Source organism: Zeus faber (genome assembly GCF_960531495.2).
Source record: "Zeus faber genome assembly, chromosome: 14".
Classification (NCBI taxonomy): Eukaryota; Metazoa; Chordata; class Actinopteri; order Zeiformes; family Zeidae; genus Zeus; species Zeus faber.
This window is the reverse complement of record NC_137200.1, coordinates 12,068,390-12,089,838: the sequence shown is the minus strand read 5'-3', so window position 1 is coordinate 12,089,838 and position 21,449 is coordinate 12,068,390. Positions and strand designations below refer to the sequence as shown.

Genomic DNA, 21,449 nt, shown 5'->3' with positions numbered 1-21,449 from the left:
TGTGCTCGACCGGAAACAATTGACGGGTTGTGCAACGTGAGTGGGAGTCTGTTTGGTGCGGGAGCCAGAGAGCACTGGGAGCCTGGATACCGGCCTCGGCACCGCCATGTGTCAGAAGGAGGCCTGGTCTGGCACGCCCCGAGCAGGATAACACACTGGAGTTGGCACTCGTATGGACTTGCATTATAGGTCAGAGGAAAAGATAAATATTTTTATCTGCGACATGACTGAATGTGTGTATAGTGGTGTTAAGTGTAATACCTTAAGACAAATTCTAACAAAAGCTCACTTATTGAGGGATTTATCCAAAAATAAATACTAGGATTTCTCTACAGGTAAGTATAGAGAGAATTAAGCACACATTGTGTAGCAGGTAAGTATGAAGGTTCAGTCTAAGGGTTTTATAACCAATGTTGAAACATTTGCATACTATGGACCACATCAATTCTAATTAATGATTTTTGTTTTAACTGACTAAAGGTCTGCACACACCCAGATGTGTGTGCGGAGGCCAGTTTTGGGGCTAAAATGCTATGGGCTGCCGTTTGAGTAAAATAACATGGAAGAAACTTGAGGCCATTCCTCAAAATGAACCCCCCCCCCTCCCCCCCCAAAAAAAAAAGTTTATTTTCCAAACATGCTCAAGAAGGGGAAAAAAAAAAAAAAAGATTTCTTGTAAGTTTAATCTGAATAGAGTTTGCCTTCAACATGTTTTTCTTTTATAACACTGATAAATACTTGTTTTCTGCAAATCAAATCTTAAAAACAGAACCTTTTCTTTGTTAGGTGCGATGCGTGTGGTAAAACAAAACAAACACAAAACAACCCAAAAAAAAACAACAATTTCACCAATTGCTTAAGACTAACAATATGTCTGTGCTACTCAACCGGGTCCTCTTAAAAGTAAATGTTCCCCTCCCCATTTTTTTCTTTTCACGTCAGTACTACAGGCCTGTGGGCTCGACCTGCTTTAAAGTGCAGACTGGGGCGGGGTGGTGTGTAGAAGGGGGAGGAGGCAGGGAGCGCTTTTAATGTGAAATCCCCCCACGCGCCAAACCTTAATAGCTTATGTCTAGCACGGAGCATTATTAAAGTAATCCGTCAAAAAGTGGCTCAGTTAATTATTACTAGATACGAAACATATTCATCAACGCCATTTCTTGTCAGATCTTAAGTTATTTAAAGTGGCTGAGGGGGGAGAGCTGTGACCTCCACACGGACCTTGGAAAATGCTTTGTCATCTTCCAGCATCATGATTCACAAGTTCCAAAGAGATCCCCCCCCCCCCGTTTAATTTGTCTCGTTTCTTGATTTAAAAAGAAGAAAAAAGGGAAGAAGAAATTACTTAAAAAATAAAACATTCAATTGTTAATGAAAACCAAACCGCACCTCGTCATCGGAACAGATGGTGTGTCAACACTGCTCCGGCCACTCCACAAGTAGTGCACACCCCAATCCCCCAAACCCCCTTGGATTGCACACCCGATTTTTCTTTTCTTTTTTTTTTGGGGGGCAAGGCATCAGTTTACGCATTCAAACATCTTGGCACTGAGAACAAATGGAACGTGATTTTGCCGCGAGAAACAGAAATCGAGGGGATCGTGATTGGCGGGGTACTACGGAGGGTCTTCACGCTCATCTACTTACATTCTCCATCCATACGCGAGGAGTCCGTGTAACTAAATACGGTGTGCTGGTTATGACGAGAGGGAGCTTCTGAGAGAGCGAAATAAACACACAAATTAAAAGAGAGTTATTAAAAGAGAAATCACTTGCTCGGGTGAAGTAGAGCCACCGCTATCAGAGCAAGGCCGGAGCCGGGTTTTAGGGGGTGGGAGGGGGTTGAAAAGAATCGTAGGGGAAAAACAAAATCAACCTCAACACACCAGCGTCTCACTCCATCTCCCCCCGAATCCAACCGTCCGTCCCCCACCCGCCCCCGGTTACGTCCATCGATAATAATAAAGCTCTTGGCACTTTTCGGGGGTTGTGGAGGGGAGTGTGGAACAGTGATGAAAAAGATTTGCCGTTCGAACGAAATGGCTCCAGACATGAGGTCATCCTCCTCCCTCCTCACTGCCTGGCGCTGTCACTGGTCCGCAGCGCTCCGATCACGCTCTGGATGTTCTCCTCGGGAACCTGTCGAGAGCGAGTTGAAAGAAACGCTGAGCAGCTGACACGGGGGCATTTCCAAAAACACATGGTGTCACAGACGCCGACTTGGGGGGGGGGGGGGGACTCACCAGGGCGTGGTCAAACTTGAAGGTGCTGATGTAATAAGCTGGAATGTCTGCGGTGGCCAGGGGTTCCGAGATCTGAGCCACGATGCCGCACTCATCTGTGAGGACGGACGGACGGACACGGGGGCTCAAAACACAGCTGGATCGATGCAATCAACTATTCTTTAACAAGTGAACTGGATAAACTTGGATAAGGCCGATACAGCTCCGGATCCATAACATCCATGAGAGTGAAATCCATGACATTTTTATCCTTTATTTGACAGTGACCGGGAAGGGGGGGGGGGAGAGAGAGAGAGAGAGAGAGAGAGAGAGAGAGAGAGAGAGAGAGAGAGAGAGAGAGAGAGAGAGAGAGAGAGAGAGAGAGAGAGAGAGAGAGAGAGAGAGAGAGAGAGAGAGAGAGAGAGAGAGAGAGAGAGAGAGACAGCGAATGGCCTCGTGCCGCAATTAAACACAGGCCGCTGCGGTAAGGACTCGAAAATGGTGCGCTCTGCCTGGTGAGACGCCGGGTAGCCCCATATCCACGGAAGTCCGACGTCAGTCCCATCTGTACATGCCGCCAGCTTGGTTGTTGACCAATCACCAGTGAGTGCGGCGGCTCGATGAGATCCACAGACGACTGACGTCAGTTTTTCATTAGCAACCAACCCTTCGGGGCTGGACGCCGAATATTAAAAATCCCAGTTATAACAATTGGGCTCCAGCGCTGCAGCTCTAATAATAATTATTATTACGGGCATGGTGGCTCAGCGGTGCTCCTCGATACATTAGATACTAGGATGTAGATCAAATGCAGAGGTCTCACGGCTGATTCATAGTTCTGTGTCAAATAACCGCCGTAGGTACACCCTGGGTTGTATTTGTCGTTCTGCCTTGGTGATTATGCGTGTAGACCGCTGAGACGCTAGATGACAGTGTCGAGTCCATTTTAGCACAGACGTAATAAAAACAGATCATGATGTCACATCCGATGTTCGCGGATCACACAGGGAATTATAACGATATATAAATGATAATCATATAAATTTGTGCCTCGCCCCGACACTGTAGTTGCATTTTAGGAGAGGAGCACGTAAGCTATGGGCAGGGGCCTCTGTGGGCTCCACCGGTGACGTAGGACCTACGGCAGCTACTTGGCACAGAACTGTGAATCAGCCCCAAGAGCTCTGCATTCGATCCACATAATGTGTCTAGGAGCACCACTAAGCCACCATGCCCCCAATAATAATAATAATAATAATTATTATGGCGGCAGCGGCAGATGAGGCTACAGACTTATCAGTAGTTGGGCTTTTTTTTTTTGCGTTGATACTCCATGTATTTGGAAGTATCCACAATATAAACGAGAGAGTGAAAGAGATAGTATAGAAAGCAGAAAGGAGTACGCAGCAGCTATGCCCCGTGCACGAAGATCCGCACAAAGGTAAATAACTGCCGCATGATAGACATGTCATCAACACATGACACGCCCACTCGCTCGCTGTGAATGATCCGGACAATCACTTGCTCTGTTCACACATACCACTCAATCGGACATTACCCGGACTTTGTACCAGGGTGCTGGCTGGATCATGTCCGGGTAATGTTGGGGTCAAATGAGTCGGGCATTTGCGCTCACACATACAGCCGGATAATTTCAGGTTTACATTGCATGTGTAAAAGTAGCTTAAGATACAAACTATTAACCATACAAAGTAACGAAGTGACAGGTATTATTTTACCAGAAGATTGAATTGGATTAAAAAAAAAAAGAACAGTATTAAATGACAAGAATATGACAACGGGCACGCACCAAAGTTTGCATTCTACAAAATAAAACCTACAAAATAAAAACCCAATAACATCATTGTCAGAAGTTATAGACATTCCAGAGATATCAATGTATACAACAGTCCTGAATTAGAATTACTGGTTATAATAATTGTATTTATTTATTTTCTAATAATAACTATAAGCATCGTCTGATCGCAATTATCCATGTGTGGCAAAGTAAATCATCCATGTATCTGTGCACCAGCGGGTGCCCGCTGCAGGCTCCGTGAAGCACACACACACACACATCCAATTAGGAAAAAGTAAATTCTAAAATAATAAAAAACACACAGTTTTTATTTATTTCATTTGGAGAAACAAGTATTAATTGTGTTCCCCAAAATGGATGAATAACCATGATAAATAATCGTGATCACAATATTGAACAAAATAATCAGTGGCTGTCATTTCAGCCATAATCATGCAGCCCTACTTCAGAATGAAAACCGCTGTTAGTTGCGGCTTAGGAAACGCACCCACAGCCGCAAACAGCACCCGATCATAGAATTACACTGTGACCAGGGAGGAACGGGAGGAACACACATTCGAGCGCCAAAGCACACTCAGCCATTGAACTTTAACGAAGGGCCGACTACCCTGGACCCTGCGTATTGCTGCCTGCAGCTATATTTATTATTTATACATGGATGTGGTCTCGTGGTTCAAGTTTGATCCATATCGATCCTCATTGGAAGCAGGAATTAGCGAAAAAACTACCGAAATTAACCGGAGCTTGAGGAACTTTGGTGTACCTTGATTCGCTTGTGGAGCGAGGCGTTGTGACACCATGAATCGATGTTATATAAGCCCAGTTTCCGTCTCTGGGTGCTCATTTGCATACAGAGGGTTGTGATGTGTAGACCACAGTGATTGCTCCGCCAGACCAGCAACCAGGAGACGACAGGCATATGCGGCGTTCGATGTAAACTCGGAAAATCGTGCCGCGTTGCAGAGATCCCCGAAAACGAATACGTAACTAACACAACTAAACTGGACCCCGTGTATTGCTGCCTGCAGCTATATTTATTATTATAATATTAATACTCATAATAATAATAATAATAATAATTATGTGATAATATTTTGGTGGCGGACAGCTGTTAATTTGGGTGTTGGGTGAAATTTCACTGTCACACAACCTTTAAAAGCAGGGAAAAGATGGCAGTGTTTTATTGTGTCGCGATACTATGATAATCACATTCCCCAACGATATCCATGCTGATATCACCATGTTGATCACTTATAAGTCTACTGTCAAGTTAGTGAAAATCTGTCCCTTTATGCACCGGGACAGATTTTTGGCTGATACGAAGAAGTCCACATTTTAAAATTGGTCGCTACAGCGAGAAGTCAGTGGACCTCAAATTGGTCACACAACCCGAAATTTTTTTTTTTCCTGACAACTGTTGTTTAGAAATCAACAACTTTTTTCTTAATTAAGTCGTGTGAAAAAGGGTCTGGATAATGCCACACCTTGCCCACAAATGTTCACACCACTCCCACGGTATTTCATCTTGTTGTTCAAGAAGAAATATGCATCCCCACAACCAACGCTAGGTAGGACTGTGCGGAATCCAAACTGGGAATTCCCTGTTTGCTGCAAAATCACACTTTGAATATGTGTGTTTGTTAACACTTTAAAGAAATATCTATCGGCGGTTCAAGGGGCCCTTTATATAATACTCGGCTGTCATTTCTTTTGTTCGTAAGTTTTGCATCCACTCCTCCAACATGGTACTGTAGCAGTGTATATTCAACCAGTGACTGGTCCTCACCAAATCCTAAAGGCTGCCCCCCGATGCGAACCATCTTCCAAAGCTCCCCAGAAGCACTGGTGAAGAGGACGTTGTTGGGAAACCTGGATGCAAAAACACAAACAGTAGATTCCAAGTCAGAAAAATAATCTTTTAGTCTTTCTACATTTCACAGTGTTGCCTGGAAAAAAAAAGGAATAATGTCCTCTTAATTTTTCCCTCCAACATGGATTAAAAGCTTCTCAGCCGTTTTACAATGGCTTGGCTTCCAACCACAGAATCCCGAGTGCCTTGTGTCATTCTCTCTTCACGTTTGTTTGCTCTTTCTTACCCGAACAGCAAACAGCTGATGTAACAGACAACAATGTGTTCCCTGGCAGAGAAGCTAACTATTAACCATTTGGCAGTCAGCGCGGGGCAGCTCTGTGGGGCAGCTCGGTGACGCCTGTTCAAATGGCTTCACGGAGTCTTATGAAAAACACAAGCTCTGTGCGTGGCATGTCATGCATAGAGTGGGGGAAATAATTATTTGATCCCTCACTGATTTTGTATGTTTGCCCACTGACAAAGAAATGAACGGTCTATCATTTTAGTGGTCATTTTTGGTAGGTTATTATAACAGTGAGAGACAGAATATCAAAAAGAAAATCCAAAAAAAATCACATTAAATAAAATATATAAATTATTTAGCATTTCATTGAGTGAAATAAGTATTTGATCCCCTATCAAAACATGACTTAGTACTTGGTGGAGAAACCCTTGCTGGCGAGTACAGAGGTCAGACGTTTCTTGTAGTTGATTACCAGGTTTGCACACATCTCAGGAGGAAAGTTGGACCACTCCTCTTTGCAGATCCACTCCAAGTCTTGAAGGTTTCGAGGCTGTCGCTTGGCAACTCCAAGCTTCAGCTCCCGCCACAGATTTTCTATAGGATTAAGGTCCAGAGACTGGCCGGGCCACTCCATGACCTTAATGTGCTTCTTCTTGAGCCACTCCTTTGTTGCCTTGTCACCCAGGATTTCACCGTACATGGCCCCACCCATCTTTCCCTCGATGCGGTGAAGTCGACCTGTCCCCTTAGCAGAGAAACACCCCCAAAGCATAATGCTTCCACCTCCATGCTTGACGGTGGGGTTGGTGTTCTTGGGGTTGTAGTCAGAATTCCTCTTCCTCCAAACACGGCGAGTCGCATTGATACCAAAGAGCTCCATTTTGGTCTCATCTGACCACATCACCTTCTCCCAAGCATTCTCTGAATCAGTCAGGTGTTCATTGGCAAACTTCAGACGGGCCTGTAAATGTCCCTTCTTGAGCAGGGGGACCTAAAGAGCGCTGCAGGATTGAATCCATTACGGCGGAGTGTGTTACCAATGGTTATCTTGGTGACTGTGGTCCCAGCTGCCTTGAGATCATTAACAAGCCCCCCCTGTGTAATTCTGGGCTGATCCCTCACCTTTCTCATGATCATTGACACACCACGAGGTGAGATCTTGCGTGGAGCCCCAGACAGAGGGAGATTGACGGTCATTTTGTGTTTCTTCCACATTTTCTAATAATCGCGCCAACAGTTGTCTCCTTGTCACCCAGCTCCTTGCCAATGGTCTTGTAGCCCATTCCGGCCTTGTGCAGGACTACAATCTTATGCCCAATGTCCTTAGACAGCTCTTTGGTCTTGCCCATGATGGAGAGGTTGGAGTCTGATTGATTGATTCTCGTTGAGATTAGGAGTACTTTCTTAAAGCGAGAGGACTAATCTGTGGGAGCCACAATTCTTTATGGTTGGTAGGGGATCAAATACTTATTTCACTCAATGAAATGCAAAATAATTTATATCCTTTTTTTTTTTTTTTTTTATGTGATTTTCTGGATTTTCTTTTTGATATTCTCTCTCACTGTTATAATAAACCTAACAAAAATTACCACTAAAATAATAAATTATAATTAATTTTTTTGTCAGTAGGAAAATTTACAAAATCAGTGAGGGATCAAATAATTATTTCCCCCACTGTACAGTCAGTTTGTAATATCAATATTTAAAACCGAATTACCAAATAAATCACCAAATGAACGTAGAATGTAGGGCTGCCACGACTAAAGATTTTCCTAGTTGACTACTAGTCAGTTAGTCATTAGTCAGTTCAAGCTATAAGTCGACTTATCATTGTCGCACGTTAACGATAAAGTAAATAATTTAAATATATGTTTTTGGCGCATTAGAAAATGGTTTGAGTTCCAGGGCTGTACATTTTGGCAAGGCATGGCTCCTGAATTACTCCTGCGACCAACTGACCGGCAGTCGACGCTTCTTGATGACTAGCGTTTGGTTGGGTATTTGGGGGCCGCCCTCGTAGAATCCATACAAAGAAAGTATATTTTTTGATCAAATATTATTTAATGGCATCGATTGAAAACACTCTTCCAGGTCAACCACAGAGCACATTTTCTCAGGCTTTACTTACTTACATAAGCAATAGGCTTGGGCGATTGGACAAATATATCAGCAATGGGCGATCGGCTGAGGTTGTAGTTGTTTTTCTTTGCCCGATTTTTGTCCTCTTATGTTGCTAGCTTAATGACCTATAAAGCGCAATTCAAAGTGTGTGCGAATAGGAACCGGTATTCCGCATAGCCGCATTAACTGCGCCCTGTGCTTTTCTTCCCGTCTGGAGGAGCTGAGACCCAGACCGCAAGGGCTCCTTTTGCTGGGATAATTACACAATTTGATCCTTTTATTTTGCTCCTCTGCGGCCCCGAAAAAATGGGGAAAAACAAAAAAAACAAAAAAACAAAACAAAACAACAACTGCCTAATTAAGGGATTGTTTTCACTGAACCTCCATGCTACGGCCGGTGAGACCCAGTGCTCCGTCCCGGGCCATGTTTGCAAAGATTGCTAATTACTTCTTTTTCGTCCTTTGGCTTGCAGGTTGCATCTGGTTGAAAACCAAAATAATCCCATATAGGAGATTTTGAATTCTTTTAAGCAATGAGCTCTTCCACGATAGCATTCACTGAGAAAAAAAAACAAAAAAAAACTTGCTTCAACCGAGAGGCCCCACGCACACGTCGCCGATTCCTTGGTTCTGGGCTCGAGCACCCACGGAGAAGGTCGAGCACCCACGTGAAAAATGCAGAGGGAGAGGGAGGCAGGGGCGCCTGGAGAGGCTCCATGGAATGTGTAATTAATTTGGATCCGTTTGATTGCATAAAGAATAATTTTCATCCCAGAAATCCAATATATTTCTAACTTACTGCAGTTGGATGGTTTGCTCCAAGAAGAATGACTTCTTTTGTAATTAAATTTGGCTTTGAAACTTCCCTCACCCCTCATCATTCGCAGTATGGTGGCACATGCTGCAAGTCGACCGTGCAGGAAGTAAATGGAAAATGGATGCAAAAAATAAAAACAGTGCTGTGGCAATTGCGTAATAAATAAATAATAAATAAATACATTAATAAATAACTAAATAATACATTTTTTATCATTTCCAATTATATGATTTGACCCTTTTACAATTACAAATGGGTAGCAAAATGTCTCGTCGTTACACACGGTGTGTACTGAGCTACTCTGCAAAGCGCACAGCCACACTCCAGACTTGCAGCTTGAAAATGTGTTTGTCTTGCGTTTCAAGCACAGATAATGGTTTGGCGTTATGGATCATATATTGATTACAGCGAGTGATGTTTGCAGTGTTCCACACAACGGACAAGGTGGTGCGAGGGAGCATTACCTCTGCGTGGTCTGTTCGTCCATGACCAGGGAGATGTAGCCCTCTATCAGGGAGAAGGAGAAGAAGCAGATGTGGCTCGAGTCCTCGCTCGACGTCCCAGGCTCCTTCGGCCTGTGTGTGGGAGGGGGGCACAAGACCGTTGTACACCCTCCAAATACAAACGCAAATAAACTCCACCCCACTGACTAGCACTAGGTCTCTGCAGATCTGTTTATAGGCCTCTGTGAGCATAATGCGTGAAATATCACAACAAATGGAAACTTGTGACCATCTGCACTTGGGCGTCTTTTAATGTTACATACTCCACAGTGGGGAAAACACAAGACGTTGTTCCCAAAGACCACAAATGCTTCAGTTTCATATCACCACACGCATTCACATTCTGGAGAACAACCAAATGTTTTCTGTCAGTTCTCAGGCTTGGAGCAGTATGTGCTTCAAGTGTTTCTCTACAGATGAAAGGTTGTTTCCCCACCCCCCTTTAAAAATGTTTGATACGGGGTCCGTTCTTACCTGAAGTTGAACAGAGAGAAACAACGAAAAAAATAAACATGAGTTGGCCCCTCACCCTCCAGAGTAGAACATGACGTCCATGAGCAGCGTGGCCACCGAGGGCAGAGTGTCGGGGTCTAGGCTCGTCACACAGAACATGTTGCTGGGACTAGAGAGCGGGTGGATTATAGGGCGGGGCACTGAAAGACAGAAAAAAGGCAGAACCCACAACATTGGCGTTTCCCTTAACAGTGTCACTATAGCCCAGTATATTTCAAACACTCTCTTGCTGGTACTAGTAAAGTTGGAGCAAATGTGCTGGGATAAAAATTCAAGAGATGGGGCAATGTTTTTCATTCACAGACAGATTACATTATAGTCAACGGCAAGTGCGTTGTCATTCAAAACCAATACAGGCTGATGTGGTTATATGCTGGTTAATTCGTCCATATGAATAAGAGATGTCTTCTATTTGACTAACTGTATGCCGATGACAATCAATTATCAATGTTCTGTTCGTCAGCAAAGCCTTTAATTGGTTTTTACTTATTTTTATTATAGGTGACTGGTCTGATTGCACAAAGTCAACGATAGTGCCGTTTCAGCGCCTCTGCTCGGTTCTGTAGACCTTGGGAGTGTTCCTGTGCACATACAGTATTGTCTAGCTTGGCTAACCCCCGCCCCCATCAATAAAACCACCCAGGTTTGAAGTTAATGTTTTCCTACCAAGTTTTGGCTTCACAAAGCCGTTGGTCACTCCCAGGCTGTGAGCGGCCACCGTCTCGCCATTGACCACCCGGAGCAGCGTGAACTCTGACGACAGTGTGTGCATGACCATGGGCAGGTCTCGTTCTCGAACCTAAGCGAGGAACCACATAATTGAAAACTTGACGATAAACACGTTGGGGATTTGTTAATAGAAAGAAGCCCCAAAAAACATTGCTCATTGTTATGTTATTATGTTGTAGTTTTATGTTTTGTTTTTAATACTTTAAAAAGGCAAACTGTGCATAATTTTTCCCTTTTGGCTTATAGCGAGTCTTATGAAGAAATTAATTATTACAAAATATTGGGTTAGGCAGAACTGCCTAAAGAAAACATTCTTAACAATTTTTTTTGGACTCTATTTCGATAGTCCTTGATCACAGTACATACTCAAAGGGCTTCATAAGCCCACATTTCACAAATCAACAGCTTCCCCTCGTCTAACCTTCACCCGGGCAATTGAAATCTCAGAGACAAGCAGGGTTCAGGGAGGGAGGAATCCCCCCTTCCCGGGCAGCCAGGCAGCAGTGGATGCCAGGCTGAGTGGGTAACATTATTAGCGTTAAACAGCAAGTCTTAGGTTATACACTGTATAATATGCTATGTTCAACTACATTGTATGAGAGGCTGATGATGCATTGATGCAGAGGATGTTTTTTTGTTTTATCAACTCAGATAATAGAGCAACGATTCGTAATAACTGTTTAATGGATTAGAAATGGTCCGTATCAGACTTCGTATGCCTTTATCTTACACTGGCCACCCAAAACCAATTGGAATAATCATACACATTTGGCACATTCAAGATAAAGGGCTGGGCTTCATACAGAGTATGAGAGGGAATCAGAGTTAAAGCAACGTGAAAGCACCTCCGATGGATGTTTGAAAACAAGGTAGTGCATTTTAATTCGGCATTTTGATTTAGCAGCTCCATTTGCATTTTAATGGCTGGTTTTCATTTGAGGCGCAAATCCAATATAATGTTAACAATGACAACAAAACGTTTAAGTAGGGATGTAAATCGGTGAAATAACTTGTTATGGCTGTACAACAGTGTTCACAAATTCTCCACAAGCAGCGGCAACCTTATGGTCTCGGTACTAAGAGTGGAGGTTGTGTGTGTGTGTGTGTGTGTGTGGGGGGGGGTGGAAGTTGTGCTGAGTATTACATGATCGTGGATTACAGCTTGTTCATAATGAAAACTGATCCAAAAATCTGTATGCCTGTGCAGTCCGAGGGATGTGTGATTTACAGGGATGGTGATATTGAGGGAATAATGTGTAGACTCGGCAAGGCTGTTTTTTTTTTTTGTCCTGACAAGACTTAATTTAGGATGTTCCCCCCCCCCCCCCTTTCTTTTTTCCCCCCTCTAAAGGACAGCAAGGTGAGATGCTGCTTTGCTTACCGTCCCGCTCCCTGCTAAACAAATGCATCCAACATTTCAGGTGGAGCCTTGTGACTTTATGTAACACGCATGAGAGGGACGGAGAGAAAATATATATTCAGGGCCTCAGCTGGTCTCTCTCTCTTTTGGTCTGCCGTGACCTTTAGTAATGAAATCAGACAGTGCGAGGCAGGGATAGAGATGAAAAAAATAAATAAATAAATCAAGAAACTAAGGAGACCGAGAAACCATCGAGTGTGGGAGGCTAGAATGAAGGCATTATTTCCCCCAAAGCCCCAGCCCTGTCGTTAGGCAAGTAATTAGGATGGTTGCTATGAGTGGCCGAGAGAGAACGAAAAAAAGGGAAAGAGCTAGAGACAGAGAAAGAAAGAGGTGGGCGCTGGACTTGGGCCGTGTTTGTTACCTGGAATTCCAACAAGAGGCTCACGCTGATCCCCTTTACATAACTAGTGGCAGATTAACAACATCAACATAGGTTCTCTTTCATTTGATTCTAATAAACATGCTGAGTCTACTCCTCTCCCCCCCCCCCCCCCCCCGCCCACATCTAAGCTAGGCCATGGAATGGACGAGGAATTGTATGAACAAACAACCTCTCAGACATGACAAAATAAATGAATATTCACAACGGGAGGTACATTGAGGCCCAACGTTATTGCTTTACAGCTGATGGTTGCGGAACAGAGGGAAGGGAAAATGGTTATCTAAGCTTCGGCCCTGAAACCGTAAAGATATAAGCAGTTAAGTTACAAGGTCATATGGGACTATTTAAATATGGCGCACACATACTTAAATGAGCTGAACTGTGTTGGACATACGTACATGAAGTGATTGAAGTTGGGACAAGCAGAGGACTATTATTTAGACGCGTTTTTTCCAAAGCAATGGGAGTCAATGGAGAGAGAGCAGAGAAAATGGGACTTTTTTGTTCTTCACGGAGCAACCATAGAAGCTACCAGAAAAAGCGAGTGTAAGTGGCATATGGACTTTAGATCCAATATACGTCCATAAAAACTTAAAGGTCTCTGCCTAGGGTCTATCTTTATTCATTTTTTATTAAATGAAGGTTACATGACATGTCTACTCTAAGTGTAAAAAATCTTTTGCTATCTTCTCGGCTCACTGATGCTGACGAGATGAACTACTTAGGTCTGGAAAGTTGATATTAAATGAAGGTCTTGGAAACAACAGTACTGATCAAGTCATCACCATAAAAGCATTGCATTTTGAAACACAGCTCTATTCAGTATTGACAACTATCAAATAATGCACAAGTAAATAGTACAGTAATATGAACATATTTTTTGAGATGGGCCAACATTATATCCATTGTACCATGTTGGATAAAGAGTGAGACACTTGGGTCAGCATCGGAGCTGCTCTCACCAGAATGAAGTCTGTCTGATACGTCGACAGCATAAATACAGAGATGTTATGATCGGCCAGCGGCGCGATGACTGACTTGGCGATTTTGGTGACTCCGATTGGCTGCGAGCTGGAGGCATTCCCGCCCCCTGACACCACATTGAGGGCCAACCACGTGGCCTCAGCTACACTGATGTGCTCCGACTCGGGCAGTTCTGAAAGAGAATGCATAGAAGTTGTTATGCAAAGTTCTGCTGCACTTCATATCGGAATTGTGGGGCAGATTTAGTGAGAATCTCTCCAAGTGGAGTAACATCAGCAATGCTCTTTGTTTGAGCAGGGCTTTGGGCGTTACATCAAACAAAGCCATCATTTTGTTAAGATAGGAAAAAATAAATTCTAAGAAAACAAATTCACTTTTATGTGAGTGGCAATGAGAAAACTGTCAAATAGGAACAATTGAAGTTTACCATTAAATATTTGTGTGGGGAAGAACGTTTATGGTGATCAAATTGGACAGTGTTGGCCATCGTTCCTATTCAATATGCCTGGCCTCAAAACAGTTAAAACAAAGCCGTCTGCCAAAATCTGTGTGCTCTGCCCTGCCTCCGAGAAAGGCTAATATTAAATTCCATCTCGCTCGAGCCATAGAAAAAAACAAAAACAAAAACAAAAAAACATTGTATCCCACCGGCTGCCTTTAAGAGAGTCATATTATATGTTGACAAAGTTCAAACAAGGAAAAGAAAAGCTGAAGTTTGCTTTGACCAGTGACCACACTTGTATCTTGGAACTTTACAGGCAAGGTTTGGTGAATCTAATTAAGTATCTGATGAAATGGTGATGGTGTTGGATGAATTTCTAATGTTGTGACAAACTCAATATTGTAAATACATATACAAATATATTTTTCTGCATGGATCCTATGCAGAATGTTCTCTTCAGTGGACTACACAGATATTCTGCAGATGCATAAATGCTTGGACTAAAGCAATTTCCTATAGCAATAGAGCACAGCTATGGTGATCTCTATTTTATCCCTAAAATGCAGAGAAATGTGTGTAATTTAAAACATTTGCTTCAATTGAATTAATCCAACTTACTGTTTCAGCATTAGGTGCTTAAAGGACAGATCTGTAATTTTTTTCAACGAAGGCCTTATCAAAATGTTGGTTCCCGTCATTTATATCTGTTCATGGCAGAACCACACTAAACGCTTCACTGACTTATTGAGACAGTTATTTCCACTGTGCTTACAGTGCAATGGGACAAATGGTCTACCCTTACAAAAAAAAAAGTTAAATCACCTTTTAGTTCTATGAACAGTTATAAATGAAGGGAACCAACATTTTAATAAGGTCTGGGTTCAAATAGCAAACCTATCCTTTAACTGTATAAAAAGCAACACAACAGACCGTGAACCATATACTCTTCTCTAGGCTGCATTTGAGGTTCCGTAAAGTCAACCTGTGTGTGACAATCTCCACACACAGGCTGACTAGATGTTAGATATTAGAATGCCCTGAAAAAGCTGCTTGTTGAAGAGTATTTTTGTAATGGATACACAGACTGACAGCTCATTGGGACTTTTCACAAATACTGGTTTGGTATTGTGCCTCTTTAAAAAGGGCTTTTTTGTCAACACTAATAGAAAAAAATAAAGCTAATTGAAAGCCACATTGCTTTTTAGTGATTCATTCAAGCAGTACACAGAGAAAGTAAAAAACCCCTTTGAGCCAGTCGGAGGCAGAAAATACCTCCACCTGTTACACAACAAATAACTTGGGAGTATCCATGGTAACCAACGAGGGCCAGTAATGACACGGATGGACTCACTCGTCCAATCAGAAAACCCAGCAAGAGGCTGCCTGGGCTCAATTCTATAATGGCACCCACACTGAGCAATATGTGGTCAAACATTGTCAGTCGGCAGACGTGGTATCACCGAGAACCTCGAGATTACATAATCTGATCTTTTTTTGTTTCCCCCTCGTTGGCTGACGTCTGGTTACCCCAGCAACCTGAAGAGTTCTGAAGAGGAACTGCCTACCTTTGAAACCTTCCTCGTCAACGATGATGGTGTAGTCCTCTGGTGTTTCCGTCAGACTGAAAAACTTGCACCTGTAGAAAACAAAAGACAAGAGTTTTTTTCCCCTTTAGCTTTCATAACATGAAAATAAAAGATTGCCACAAACCTAAATGCGTTTTGGACTCTTCTCGGTCAGTTTAAAAGTAATTAGATTAAATGGGGATCAATGCCGTTCTCTCGGGCCGAGGCCCTTCCCCAGGTTCTGTGCACACAAAATAAACCCACACAGTGCACAACACGACTGTGTTTATCAGGTTCTTAACAGCCGAAAGGTGTGAAGCTCCCCTGGGACATACATGCATTCTTAACAAGGATTGTTTGCTCGGGGAAGAAACCTTGCAATGCTTCCTGACATTAAATGAGCAGTGGAACTTAAGAAGTATAGAATAACTTCATTTTTTGTTGCTCTTGGCTTTTCTTTTTCCATTGAGCAACCTCACACAAATCGGCACAAAGCTGTTCGGGGAGGGAGCTCTTAGTTTTAAAAGGGTAAAAGACCTCAACTAGGGCTGAGCAATATACCCCAACCTCAACTTTCATCCTGATGGGTCTCAAAGTGTTGATATAATGGATGTGTTGGAAGAACCATTATCCCTGCGTTGTTCATCCAGGTTTGATGCTGTGCAATAATAAATCAAAGGGAGAGGGATGTTTAGGGGGGTTGATGCTGTGCAATAGTAAATCAAAGGGAGAGGGATGTGTGTGTGTGTGTGTGTGGGGGGGGGGGGGGGTCATTTAAACAGTCAGCCAGCATCATTCACATTCTTAGTACTCGCAAGGAACTTCACAAGGAGTCTCAAATGAGTATGTGTCATGGTGTATTGCTCTGTAGTGCCAACAGCAATCCCCAATCACAGTTTTAAGGAGTTTCACACGCCCAAATCAAACTGATGGAAAATTAATTACATGCCCTATTACAGAACTGCAGCTGAGCAAGAAAAAATAAAGAAAGACCATCAGTAGTGACTTGAAAGAGGGCTCCAGCATTACATTGTTAAACAGATATAATAAAATACATCCAAAGATTGTTTGCACTCGTGCAAAAATTAAAATTGGTTCCTCTAGTTGTAAACATCTAAATCCTTCAAAATGCTTCATTTGTTTTGAAGATGGGTCATTCAAATGTTTTCCTGAACAAACTTTTTCTGAAAGTCTGTTCTATTTTCCGTTCAGTATGCTTTCAATTGGGTTCTTTGTTTTAGTTTTGTGTTGGTCCACCCCAGTGCTACCAGATACCCTTCCCTGGTCAACCACATTTTGGAGGTGGGTACATCAGCAACTTTGGAAGCCTCTGCAAGCTACAGAGACCCAGGGACCACATGCCAGTGCGACGTATCCTTATGCAAAGATGTTTGTGCATGTATTGGCAGAAAAAAGGAATGTTCCCTGGAGGGTAGGGATTGTTCCCATGCAGTGTTGAGTCTCTGGTAAACAGCGGAAAGGTTTGATACCTTTCTTCTCTGTGTGAGAGTAGTGGTACACAAAGTATGTACAGCTGCAGGCACTGCTGCTTGATGAAATATTATCTATTAACCTGTCTGCATTTAGTTATGGGGGTGCTCGCAAATCGACTACACGGGAACCTTACTGGGAAGGAGGATATAAAAGCTGCATGACAAATAGAAATCACAACTAATATGGCTATTAATAAGCTATGGCAGAGGAATTTGGATTTAGAAAAGTATTTAATATGGCTGAGCAACATGGCCATCACAATAAAATGTTTTTATATTGGTCGATATCAACATGTATCACACTATAGTTTAGTGTGAAGAATTATCCTGTTAATGACTGAAGCCAGAAGAAATAGGGGGGGCGGCATTTATGGTTTAAACTTAGGATATTTTATTATAATAAAAAAAAAAACAAAAAAAAAAGAAAATCAAAACGTAAACTTGGCTACTAGTTGCTGGCCATTTTGTATACAGTTCGCTCACACTAATTATTAGTGACTATTAGTATTAAGTGTTTCTGTGTAAATTATGAACACATAAGAGATGATAACACATAAAGGTTCCTTTCATGGCAATGTGTGATTGTGATCATTTTATCGCCCAGTCCTATTGTGAAGTATAAAAACTTGGCGTTAATGTGATGTTGATAACCAATAGCAGGCTATGGTGTACTGCTGGGAGAGAGGCTAAGGCCAAAAGTTTGGGATTTGGGGTGTGGGGTGTTGTAGTTTTGTAAGCTACTTTAGACTTCTAAGGCACAAACTTGTTTATAATTTTAACTCAATTTCAACTTTCCGTGAACAATAATGTGGATTGTCCAAAATTTGGATGGAAAACCACAGCAACGAAACCCAACTCACAAATCATTAATAAAAATGTATTCACTTTTTTTTACATTTACTTAGTAACAGCAACTCTCGCAATTGATCTTACTTTTATGAAGTGAGTACTGGGCACTACTTGAGCAGTAAACCCAAGCGGAGCCGCGGATATTACCCATGTATGACATTTCCCTTACAGTTGGAAGAAAATGAAATGTTGGCAAAAATGATAAAGGCCATTTAAAAATTGCTAGCATATGTGCATAGCAGTCTACAAGAGAAGCATAAATAAGGTCCCACTGGATTTATTGTGAACTAAAGCCCAGGCAGGAAATTATGCTGAAGGCATTCAGAGGTTGGACAGCAGAGAAGTGGACTCCAACACAGACGTTACGGGCCTCAACTAAAGACTGATCTTCCCCTGTTACAGAACAGTACAATGGTATTTGGTTCAAATTTAGGTTGCTCTAGTCATCAAAATATCAATGAACAAAAATAAACCTTGACATTTTTTATTGGACAACATAAAAAAAACAAAAAAAACTGTCCAAAAAAAACATTGCTATGCTGAGTAGTGCAGATAGAGAACAAAAGATACGGACTGAGGTCGTCGGCTTGTGGATGTGGAATGTGGATTTGCTGCCATGACATCCACCTGGTTGCTTAAAAAACAACAACTGAAGGACATGTACCGCAATGTATTGTTCTTTGTGACTGAGTAGTCAGTGAAAGGGTTATTTTTTTTGTTTCATTTTAATTAGTAATTACACCCATACAGAAATTCGGGTGATGTTTCAAAACAACACACCACCCCTGTATAAATCATAATAAAAGAAACAATAATAATGTGTTGGTAACAACTACCTGAAGCTTGCAGCAGTTTGGGCATAAAGGGGTTTTATTTAGCCTAAGTGTCTTCCATTATTGATTAATCAAACAATCTGCACAGATCGCTTCAAGAACATAAAACAACGCAAAAAAAGGGGGAAAATAACACATCTTAATATTACTTGCATAATTATGTATGTTTTCAGTGGAGCACTCTTATTTACCAAGTAATATTTCGATTCATTTTATTCTCAACAAAGCTACTACACTAAATTAGTATAAAAACAATATACACTTACCATCAGCGCATCGTTAGACCTACAAAGATGATCTGCCATGATATACACATCTCATCACTAACATGTGTAATAGAAATGTGATTATAATAAATAATTAATATATTGGCAGGGGAAAAAAGTAGTTATTGAATTAAACTTAATTAATAAAAAGGTGCTTTGTAAGGCTGGACTTGATGTCGATATAATATCAACATGGTGATATACTGACAAGATACCGTCTGGGATTTTGGTTCTCTCAATATTTTGATAGTGTTAAATGTTGTCTTTAAGGAAGCATAACAGTAAAGCAAGGAACATTTCTGAACTTCATAGACTAGCTGTTCATTTCACATTAATGATGATTGTTTCCCCAATATTTCTTGCATGGAAATATCCTACAAAGGCATCATTAGCCATCCCTAAAACATCAAATTATCAATATTGAGGTATTTGTATAACATACAACATATTGATATTTGATTTTGTAAATGTCACCAGCCCGAGTACGTTGCTTTTAATTCTTTAGACAAAAATGCACAAATTGTGAAACCATCTAGTTGGGAAAAAAAATGTTGAATGATCTATGGACTTTGTATCCATTACTTTCAGATCGTATTACTGGAGAGAATGCAAAATTGAGTAGAAATTAATGTCACAAGTAATCAAGTACTTTAACTACATTTCAAGAACATACCTATACTTTTTTTTCTACAATATTTGCAACACAGTAAAGTACTTTAAAATGTCCATATCCTTTCCACTGTCCACTGTAAATGATCCTTGTGACACCACCTATATATTTTTTGTAACTTGTAATCAGGATATGGAGGAACATTGATCTGCAGGAGAGAGAGGGGGGGGGGGTAGGTGCAGTAGCACTAGTTAGTTCTTATATACTTTCACTTAAGTAGAAATGCCAATGTGGTACTTTCAGTTTTGGAAGTCATTTTGTGGCAGGGTGTTTGTAGCGTTTCCTTAAGTAAATCCTCCCGGTACGTTCGTCCACCACCGCACGTGGGACAGCCAGCCGCTCAGAAGAGACGTCACGGTTGACAGAACGCACCAACCACACGTGACGGCGCGTCGGGCTGCGGCAGGAGGTGAAGCAGCGAGGGAACGAGCCACGTCGCGGGCAGCGGGCCCGCTACCACAGCACTGGAAAGGCCTCGAAAACGATTAGGCAAAACTTTAAGCGTGGAAAAGGTGCCTCGCTCCGCTTTGGGGTTACACGACATAGGCTTCGCAGACTGCGCGACAGCGAGGACCCCCCCCCCCACACACACACACACGCCCCTCTCCGCTCCCCCGGCTACGGATTAGTGACGGAACGTCCCACTCGATTCTTCAGATTCGGTTCCCGATGAGGCACTCAGTTCTGATGCCGTGAAAACAAACAAGAGTCGTCCAATGTTCCGACCCCCCCGCCTTCGTCGGCGAGGCGATCGCGTCAATATTTTGCCCAAATCGCAAAATATATATATATATATATATAGCGAACAACAGCAATGTTTTAATTCTTTCGAAAACACTTTTTTGGACGACTGTCAAAGTTGTACCAGCCAAATCCAACGTAAATAGCGCCATCCCAGGGGATGGTAGCTCAGGAGGTAGAGCTGGTCGTCTAGTAATCTAAAGGTTGCTGGTTCGATCCCAGGCTCCTCCTGCTAGCATACTGTAGTGTCCTTGAGCAAGACACTTAACCCCTAATTGCTCCTGATGGCTGCATCCATCGGTCTTTGAACAATTGTAAGTCGCTTTGGATAAAAGCGTCTGCTAAATGACTAAATGTAATGTAATGTAACCCTGGTGGAAGAGTCACTCGTTGGGCCGGCGTGACTCCCCCGAGTCACTCGAAGGATTCTTTCGCCGCGGACGAGTCGTCCACGAGTCCCGCAGCACTAGCGCCCCGCTACAGATGGCACGGGGCTGCAGAATGCTACTACACAATAAAAGTACGGGCCTCGGAACCGATACAACAAATGTTTTGCGTTGGGAATGGAAAAAAAAAAACCAACCCAAACAACCAAACAAACTACTTTGCAGGTCGAAAGGCGTGAGCAGAACCACCGCCGCGGCCGGGAGAGGAAAGGCAATACGCATCCCCCCCACCCCCCCGCGTTTGCAGGACGTCAGCGTCGCAGCAATATGAGTGACACAGCCGCCTAAGTGTGCATTAAATGCTACCCCGATGCTAACGCCGATGCTAACGCAAGTGTTCCTTACCGCGTCTTGGAGGCCAGGAAGGCGAGCTTTATCAGTCCGTGGGTGCAGACCTGGATGCCCTCCTTCTCTATACTCGCCACTTTCAGACTGTGCTCTAAAATGTGCAGCTCCATCTTTTGCGTCTTCTCATTTGGCGGAACAACTAAATGTATAAAAAAAAAAAACAACAAAAAAAAAACCAAACAAACAA

The 21,449-nt window shown here is 42.5% G+C and overlaps 1 protein-coding gene across 1 annotated transcript in view; it reads right to left on the bottom strand.

The window, feature by feature from the left end:
• Positions 1–644: 644 nt before the first annotated feature.
• Positions 645–21,449, bottom strand: part of castor2 (cytosolic arginine sensor for mTORC1 subunit 2) — a 20,924-nt gene continuing 119 nt past the window's right edge. The window contains exons 1-9 of the mRNA XM_080014286.1: positions 21,260–21,449; positions 15,617–15,687; positions 13,588–13,781; positions 10,758–10,890; positions 10,108–10,231; positions 9,540–9,650; positions 5,828–5,910; positions 2,244–2,338; positions 645–2,139 (exon numbers count right to left, since the gene is read on the bottom strand). The exon at positions 21,260–21,449 is cut by the window's right edge and continues 119 nt beyond it. Of these exons, the coding sequence (XP_079870412.1) occupies positions 2,074–2,139; positions 2,244–2,338; positions 5,828–5,910; positions 9,540–9,650; positions 10,108–10,231; positions 10,758–10,890; positions 13,588–13,781; positions 15,617–15,687; positions 21,260–21,372 (990 nt within the window). The 5' untranslated portion in view covers positions 21,373–21,449 and the 3' untranslated portion in view covers positions 645–2,073. The remainder of the gene's footprint in view (positions 2,140–2,243; positions 2,339–5,827; positions 5,911–9,539; positions 9,651–10,107; positions 10,232–10,757; positions 10,891–13,587; positions 13,782–15,616; positions 15,688–21,259) is intronic.